An 8,939-nucleotide genomic window follows, 5' to 3' on the forward strand; every position below is an offset into this window, starting at 1 on the left:
AAAAGCCTCAAACAAATAACGAAACAAAGGAAGCGAAACGGTTGCTGCCCGTAACGAGCAACCCTCATCAAGCCCTTTTGCCGCGTGCTTGAGAGACCCGTCCCGAAAAAAAATCGTAATTCGATTGGACAATTGTCTAGTTCAGAATTTTTTGCCACCCTCAAAGTCGAGTGGTCGTGGCCGCTGGACCTTGGTGAGTATCGGGTCGGAGGAAAACCGGCTACCACATCCCCTCAAGCGCTGCTCGGCGGCAACAATCCCGTCGCCGGGGCATTGCGCCGGTTGTTGGTGCACCGGGTGCTGTTGCATCATCTGGTGCAACCGTTGCATCCGTTCCCGTTCCGTGTAGTCATCAACCGAGCTGGAGATCCTGGAAGAGCCCCACAAGATTGGTATGAGACATCACAGAGGAGAGGCCGACGACACAAACGACTACCTGCTGGACGATGGATTGTCGTGGCGATAGGAACCGCTGCTGCTGCTGGTCCCACTGCTGCTTCCGCCGCCGAGCGACAGCGAATGGAAAGCGGGTGACATTTTCAGCTCGAGCGATGAGGCACCGAAACTACCGCTCGATGTCGTCGGTATCGGGCACGATTGCTGAATCTCGTTCGTAAGCGTGCCATCCACCGTGCTGCCACGGTCCATGTTTCGCACCGTCAGTATGCTGTGCAAATTGACGAGCGTCGCACGCGGATCACCCCGGCTCATCCCGAGCTGGAACTTGAACTGAGAAATGTTCTGGTTCAACAGATACACACCGTACAGCACGGAGTTCGGTGCCGGTCCCGATCGGCAGTGCAGCGGAAACCTGAATCCGACGAAAGTAAATAAGTCATCATCGCCGTTCTCCGGTGCGGGATTTCACTTACTCTCGATCCACCGTCGGTAGAGGCTTTATGATGTCCATAACTTTGGACCGAGAACCGTCGTATTGGATAGGATTTCTGGAAGTAGGACAGGGAAGCACGATGATATCGTAACTCTCGGAAGTCGCGGGACCGTGGCACTTACCTGAGCGGACTATCGAGAAACGAGGAACACATCATCACGGCGTGTGCAACGAAACCAAGCGCCACACTGAGGGCCAGGGCGGGCGTTGAGTCGGTGTAGGATTCAGCGTTCGGCAACGGTACATCGTTGATCGTGTACATACCCTGACTTGTCTGCAGACCGAAGAGAGAGAGCAGAGGGCTATAAAACCAAACGCCGCCAGGAGGCTTACCCATTACCTTTCGAATGTAGTATATTTCGCCTAAACTGTGCAGCAGCGATTGCCGTATGGCCTGCACCTGGCCTTGAAGCTTTCTAAGGTTGTCACGCTGCCGGTCATAGGCTGTCCGCCGCTGGCTCTGCTGCTCCTTCTCGCGCCCGTACGTTCGGTAGCGTTCCATGAGCGCCGATTCTCGCTCGATGTTCCCGTCGGAGAGGAGGTGCAGTTTGTAGCGCAACTGCTGCATCACGGCCCGTGTCCGTTCCCGTTCTTCCGCCAACAGCCGACACTGGAATCGAGCCCGCTCGATGTGGCGCCGCAGTTCTTGACCCCGGAGCAACATTGTCGGGTCGATCGGTTCGCGGTCCTGGTACAGCAGCCGGCTCAGCTGCTTCCCCATGCCGGCCCTGTTCGACGCCGAGCGGTACACGATCGCGTGTTTGTTGCTGAACAGCTCCAGATTTAAGCAGTAGGCACTCTTCATGCAGATCCGCTCGGTGAGCGTTTTCGCACTGTCTGCCTCGTACCGGAGCCGCCGCTGGCGTTCCTGTACCGCCAGTAGCCGCACCAGATCGTAGCTGGTACGAACTTCGCCGGCCGGAAACTCCATGTGCAGATACCGAAGCCGTAGGTTCGTTTCGGGTGGCTCCGTCGGCGTAGGACTGACGGAAGTGGAAACCGGCCGTTGGCGAGTGTCTGGCGAAACGGAAAACTTTTGCTGCTGCTGGACACTGTTCGCAAAGTACCAGTGATGGGTGGCGGATAATGGTGACGGCTGCGCGGGGAGGGGAGAATTATTGCTACTATCACAGTGTGGTCCGCTGTCTACCCGACTCCGGCCACTCGCCGGAATGGAAATCGCGCCCGATGAGCCGCCGGGCGCCGGGGATAGATTGCTCGGTGTTTTTGGTATGCCTGCCTCACTGGCCGCGTGTGGGGTCCCCATTTCGTCCGGTTCCACGATGCAATCGGCCGACGTAAAGTAGCCACCGTGCATCTGAAACACCAGCGTATTCGGTTTGAGGCGCTTCTCACTCCGCCTCGACAGTGGCACGAGCCCGGAAAAGTAAACCCCCCACATGAACAGCACCCGATCGGAGGGGCCAGATTCGGTGGCCTCATCAGGCACTGCGGCTTCCGTGGTTTCCCTTTGTTGCGGCGGCTCACGCTGAGTACACTTATTATCACACACATTACGAGGAACGGATACTGACTGCGCTGTTTGCGTATGCTCCCAGACGCGCACGCAAACACTGCGCAGCGAAGATTTGGCCGCCGCTGGACAGTCGATGTCCGCCCACAGCACATTCCGATGGAGGTCGAGCTTTTCGCTGGTGTAGAACGGGGCCGACATGGGCGTTTGGTGGAGCGTGAAGTAAACGGTGCATTTGCTACGTCCCAGGGGCAACGACGACGATGGGCCCGGTTCCGCCGGGGAACTGACGATGTTGTGGCCCGATATCTGCACTAAGCTGCGCAACCGAAGCTGCTGCGTCGACAGTGGACTCCAGTCGCGGCACCGCGGACGGCCGAACATGTTCTGTGACGCAAAAGAAGACGCACATTGATTGATTACTGCTATTGATCGTAGCAATCGGAGGCAGACCGTTCTCAAGTGGCACAGAAGTGGGCAAAGAGGGAAAAGTCGCACCCGTCGGTCGGTTCGGCTTATCAGAGAACGGAATCAAAGCGCACAACAAAGCCCGACACGCAGCGCACATTTCGAAAGCGCTTGCTTTCGCTCGGCCAAGATGATTGGCCCCGATCGCGGCAAGGGGTGGGCAAATTTCACACTTCCGATTCGCGCTCGTCGCGCAGTGGTAATGGACACGGTTCGGATCGGCAAGAAAGCGAAAAATCGATGCAATTCGTAAGGAGCCCCCCGGGGGCCGTGGTAGAAAGCAATTAATTTAATTAAAACAGACAACACCGTGCAACAGTATCAAATTAAAAGAGGGCCGCGAGACGCATTTTCGTGAATTACCAAACACAAACATGGGGACGCTTTATCTGCGACGATGCACACTGGTTGCCCGCACTGCTACAAAGGAATTTTGTTTACCTCATTGTTTCCTATTATGGTCACCACGAGAGATCACGTATTTTGCAGCACCTGAACAGCCTTCGCAACCCGTTGCCCTTTTTTCCGCACGCATCCACAATTCGCGATTCACTTTGTATTTTTGCACGAAGCAACGGGTTTGACAGCTCAGCATCACGATGCTCTAAGAAATTATGGGATCGTGGATTATGGCAACGCTGACATGTTTGTGTCGCGCAAGGTAAATAGAACGAAAGTGGTACCGTTTTACAGTACCGATCAACGGGAAAAGATTTTCAAAACGAGGAGCGAACGAGGAAAAGTAAGATTCTTATTTGGACATTTCGTTTTCGTTTATTCGGTTGCTGCCAGAGAACCAGTCCCCCTAGAATGGCGTAGATGAAGATGTGAAGAGAAGACATTTAATCTGCACATTAAAAAGTGTATGTTGTTTTAAAACCATAAGTGAAGAATGCGTAATTATATTGAAGGCAACTCATCCTTACATGGGCAAGAAATAAAAGAAGGCCATTTTTCTTGTTATTCAATTATTCATTTATTTATTTTATATTTTACTCGTTATTATCCAGATTTTGTGTACTTCTTTTTAAAATAAAACAACTTTTTCTGTTCTTCCTTTTAACACAATTGCATGATATATCTATTCAACAATATTTATATGTATAGAGCTTAGATTATCAACCTTGTTCACAAACAAATCTACAAATATTACAAGTTTTCCGCTCTCTCGCTCCTGCTGTCTCACGCACGCGCCGCCGAACGGACGTCCGCCGATATCTGATGTTATTTTGCAACATTCTCGCGTGTAGCGTTTTTTCTTTCTTTTGTGTGTATATATAGATGTATTTATCGTACTTACAATGCCTACTGTTTATGCCTTCCGCGTAGAGCTTAGAACGTATTTTTGTATGTCAATTATTTCGTTATACATATATGTATACATACAACATATATACGTTACATGTATGTATGTAAGTATATGCATACACATACATATATATACATATTCACACATCCACGCGCGCAAGGGTGTTGTATATTCTACTTCCTCTATATATATATGTTTTCTGTTGTGTGTTTTGTTGTGGTTGCATTTGCTGTTTTTCTGTTCATTCTAGGTGTGTACTGCATATATTATGTATTAATATGTTCTCCTGTACTTTGTAGTGTTTTGCACTGAAGCCATAATTACTCGTATTTCTCGCATACTCCGACCCGGCAGTTTCACCCGAGCTAGAGGACGCCCACTCGCTGCACTAAAGTTAACTGCAGCAGTCCCGTAAGGTAGTTGTTTTTGTGTCATCCTTTGTCAGATGCTGTTTTGTAATCTTTCTTTTTTTATATTTTCTGTGACTCAATCTTGCCTCACGCCACTCCGTGTACTTAACCGTAACCGATCGCGCCAAATCTCTGACCCAGCATGTTCTCTCTGGCACACGCGGTTCCTACCGGACAATCCACCAACATAGTCGGCACCATCGATGGCCTTTTGGCATGATATTTCCGCTTCCCAGAGGGCGGCACGACGTGTACCGTGCAACTGTGGCTTCGTAGCCCAACGGGTTTTGAGAATCTACAAATGAGTTTGGTGACAAATTTTAAATTAACTTTCAACCAACCCAACCTATTCCCGCGCTCAGTTCCAAAACCAGAGGGGGGTGTCGTATTTGGCGATTAATATGAATTATGATGGAGAAAGAGGAGCACTACAATCTAAGCGTAAATCACACTTTGTAAAACAATTTGTTCTCGGTTATCCGCTACTACTATTTAAAAGTGATGTTTCGTAACTTCCAACGGACACACGCACACCAACACACATACACGTCTTTCCCATCTGTCGGTTTCGTCGTATATTTGGTCCATTCTACCAGCGGGGTCGCGACCGTCGTTGTGCGGTCTGTCCCTTCCAAAAGTGCAAAGTGATGAAAGTGGTGAAACAAAATACTCTATTGAGTGATACTTTTCCCGGGCGGGGGCGCCCCAACAGCACAGGAACCGAATGAGAGAACTGCATTGCAGATAAAGGGATGCTGCTGCATGTAGGTGGTGGTGGTTCCGCCATGATTGAGGATTCATAGAGAGCACAAAAAAGTCACACCATCCATCCAGACCAGAACGATCGACTTTAACGAGATGATAGATAAACTCATGACGTCCCAATGACGTCTGTTCCGACTTGTGTTTGAACGATCGCAAGATACGATTAATTCCCTTTTCAAAGATAACCAGAATTTGATTGTGAGGGGGCGGACAACGGAGTCGATTCTTGCCACTGAGGACCAGGGCCGGGAAATTATAGTCTGCACATCCGCGAAGTCCAGCTAAAGACATGGGTGAAAGGTAGATGGTGTGTGGTATAGAGTGTATTGTTGCCACATTGCGTGTCCCGTCTGTGGGCAAACGAATGTGTGTGCTTTGTGTGAATGCATGCATAACCTATAGATAGAAGTCGTTTGACAACGAATTTTTTAAATTCGATTATGTTTCCAGCTCAACCCGTCAATGCTAGAAATAGAGCCCCGCCAGAACTATCTCTCTCCTAACACTAGTTTGATAGCAAATCGGCTTTTACACGTTTACAATGTAGAAACCGTAGAACCGCAACCATAAGTGTGTGGCCCGCGCGTGCGAGCCTGTACCGGGCGGCAGCATCATCGTGTCGTCGGTTGACTTATCGAGTAGAACATTGCCATATTTAACCAAGGATAACCAATTGAGCGCCCTATGCTGTTGTATGCCAATCGTTGTCGATGGCGATGATGCTGAAGCCAAAAACAGAAGTGCATCTTGCACACACGTAACTTCTTTACACGCGCTTCCCCGTGCTGTTTTGACGATAAAGGCTTTTTTAATGTATATTTTAATGTTTCATTTTCTCTAGCTCGACGAACGCAACGTATACCGCAATCGATACGATTTCCTCAACGACCAATGGGGGGGCCACAGCTGACTGGTACTAAACTAAGCAAAAACGGAAAGAATCAGTGTGCCCGTCTTTGGGTACGGCGTTCCCCAGGATATTGGGATGTTGTTGCTGTGCACCTACAACATACTCCTTTTCGGACCCCTTTCTCCTTCCCGTGTATTTACAGCTAAACATTAAGCTCTGGAGCGCCCCCCTGTGTAACTTTCTGCTGCTTTCGTGCCGGGCACGTAGTCGGCTTTCCGTTAAAGGTGGTGCACAAAAGCGCGGACAATCACAAGCTCCCACACAGCTCCCTCCGTCGTCCCGTGAACTTAGCATACGTATAAATTATTCTAAACTATGTGTCCACCTGTTTCTTTTTTGCAAACCGTTTTGATAGCGACTATTGTTACTGGTGATAAAAGAGACCGTTGCCGCCACGCACAGCCGGGACCACGGTGTGGCATTGTTCCCGATAGCAACCGATACTAGCTGCGAAATCGGCTATCCCCCATCACGATCATTTCTAATGGCAATTATGATAAACACAGTGTCTACGCATCTACACCACCGTCCGTTCATTCGTTCCTGTGACGCCGGTTGAACGGCCAGAGTATGCAATTATTCATTTTTAAGCAAAGTGTAGTTAAAATACCATCTGCGTTGAGGCGCCCATTAGCAAACAGATGCAGCCCAAATCGTGACGGAAAGGAAAACAACTGTTTGTGTAAGTGCCGGTGGATGATTGTGTCTTTTTACTGCCTGATCCGATCACTTAATTTCCGGCAACACAGGGATTGTTGCCGAGGCCTACGCCATGAGTTCCGCTTCTTCGAACCGGATTTTAAAATCTCAGGTTATTGACCCAGACTTTCCCCGGCAGGTTGATTTATTGCACATAAGAAGCATAGCAGAACGGACGAAGGGTTGGTGTGGACACTCATATCCTTCTAAAATGCCTGACAGCACAAGCCAACGCGTGATTGCTGTATGTGTGATTCCATCGTTTTGCCCCTTTGGATGGTTCGTATTTAAGGGTTTAAATGGTTCTTGTGTTAGAGCGACACTCTGATTAGGAATTGCACTCTGATAACAACCAGCCTGTTGAATTATTCTCAGTTATGTTTATGGGTGTGTTGGTTATGGTTATGGAAGTATATTTGTGTCCTTTACATCTAGCTGCTTACAGTGGTGCCCATGTGTCCGGATTTACGGAACGAATTTATCCAGCATTCTAGTGAAATCAAGATTAGAACAAAACCAAAATTAACGATCGGTATGCACCACTGAACTAACAACAGCGTATTATTGAAAAAGAGCTTGCCCGTAAGAAATGCGACTTGCTGGTCCGTTTTATACTACAAATGACCTTGCGATGCCTTCGCATATCATGTCCCCGCTGACTCTGTTCATCAACGGTTTCTTCTTTTTTTAATTATAACTGTATACAAGTGGAATAGCGTAGATCCTAAGTTGGGGCGAGAGGGCTAGGTTTTGTTTATTTAAAGTTTCATTTTCGTACTCTCCATTTTTTGGTTCCTGAATTTCCGAAAAGTAACCCCTCGGGTTAAGCGCGCACCGCACCCATACTAACTGTTATAATAAGACACTTTTTTGCAACAGTTGTTCAACGAGCCACTGTTAAGGTATGCCAAAATGTTATTTGTTGTTCCTACTGCTGCCACTGCCACTGCTGTTTGCTAAGCTAATGCTTCATATTCCCTGATTTACATTGTAGCATCACAAAATGCCCGCAGAAGAAGATGCCGTGCGAATCTATATGCTGTATACACACCCTGTACGAACAGAAAGGATTCGGTAGGAGGCAGAAACGAAAAGAACACAACAAAGGCCATTAAGAGGAATCACACATATCGCACGCCGCTCGGTCGAAAATAATAATAAATATAAAGTCACAAAGTAGAGCAATTACATTTCGACTTTAGAAAACCAAATAAGTAAAAAGAGAACCAACCATCGGTTACACAAAATTAACAGGGAGAAAAAGTTAAAGGTCCCTTATTCGACAGCATCATCGCGTGGTTGCCTTTCCCTTCAGTCTATTCAAACAGAAAAGTATGATACTAAAATCTCTGCAGCGCTCGCGGGAGTACAGGTAAACAAAACATTCAGTACAAAGATATAGTTACCACCGATATCTCGAGATTGCTGTCGTCGTCCGACGATACAAATTCATCCAAACTGCAGTCACTGTTGGTCGTCAGAATGATCTCACTGGCGTACGAATCGTCGTCCTCGTTGCCTTCTCCTGCATCCTTCGGTGCTGTGATCGCTGCTTGATCAGTGCCCACGGTGCGATCGATGGTTTTGCCGTTCGAGGCAACACCCGTTGTGCTGCGGTTTACTGTGCGAACGGTGGTCGAAGATGAAGGCGAAGACGCGAGTGCAGCGCCAAACGTTGTGGCGGCACTTCCATTGACAAGGGTGATGGTTTTGCGAGCGCGCCGCTGATGCTGCTGTTGCTGCGGTTGGCGCTGTGCTGTCCTGCACTCGGGAGACAGTACGTCTTGCGTTGTACCCGGCGTGCTCATGCGCAAACCAATCATTCCAGCTGTAGTGTCGCTGGTACGATCAAGCCAGTTTCCTTCACTTTCGATCCGCTCCGTGTGGAAGCCGTCCAAGCTCACGTCCATCTCTTCGACCTCGAACGACAGCAAATGGTCGTCGAATGCAATCTCATTTTCAAGAGCGATTGTCGAAGGACTGTGGGAACTGTTTTTGTTCATCTGAGAACC

At 48.7% G+C, this 8,939-nt stretch overlaps 1 protein-coding gene across 1 annotated transcript; it reads right to left on the reverse strand.

Moving 5' to 3' along the window:
- Nucleotides 1–90: 90 nt before the first annotated feature.
- Nucleotides 91–3,392, reverse strand: LOC131209329 (UV radiation resistance-associated gene protein). Its single transcript, XM_058202373.1, has 6 exons — nucleotides 3,276–3,392; nucleotides 1,233–2,753; nucleotides 1,015–1,166; nucleotides 873–947; nucleotides 437–811; nucleotides 91–370 (listed from the first exon to the last, which is right to left on the reverse strand). The coding sequence occupies exons 2-6, from the start codon at nucleotides 2,748–2,750 to the stop codon at nucleotides 142–144; spliced, it is 2,349 nt and encodes a 782-aa protein (XP_058058356.1). The 5' UTR covers nucleotides 2,751–2,753; nucleotides 3,276–3,392; the 3' UTR covers nucleotides 91–141.
- Nucleotides 3,393–8,939: the final 5,547 nt, after the last annotated feature.

This window comes from Anopheles bellator, chromosome 2 (genome assembly GCF_943735745.2).
Source record: "Anopheles bellator chromosome 2, idAnoBellAS_SP24_06.2, whole genome shotgun sequence".
NCBI classification, from domain to species: domain Eukaryota; kingdom Metazoa; phylum Arthropoda; class Insecta; order Diptera; family Culicidae; genus Anopheles; species Anopheles bellator.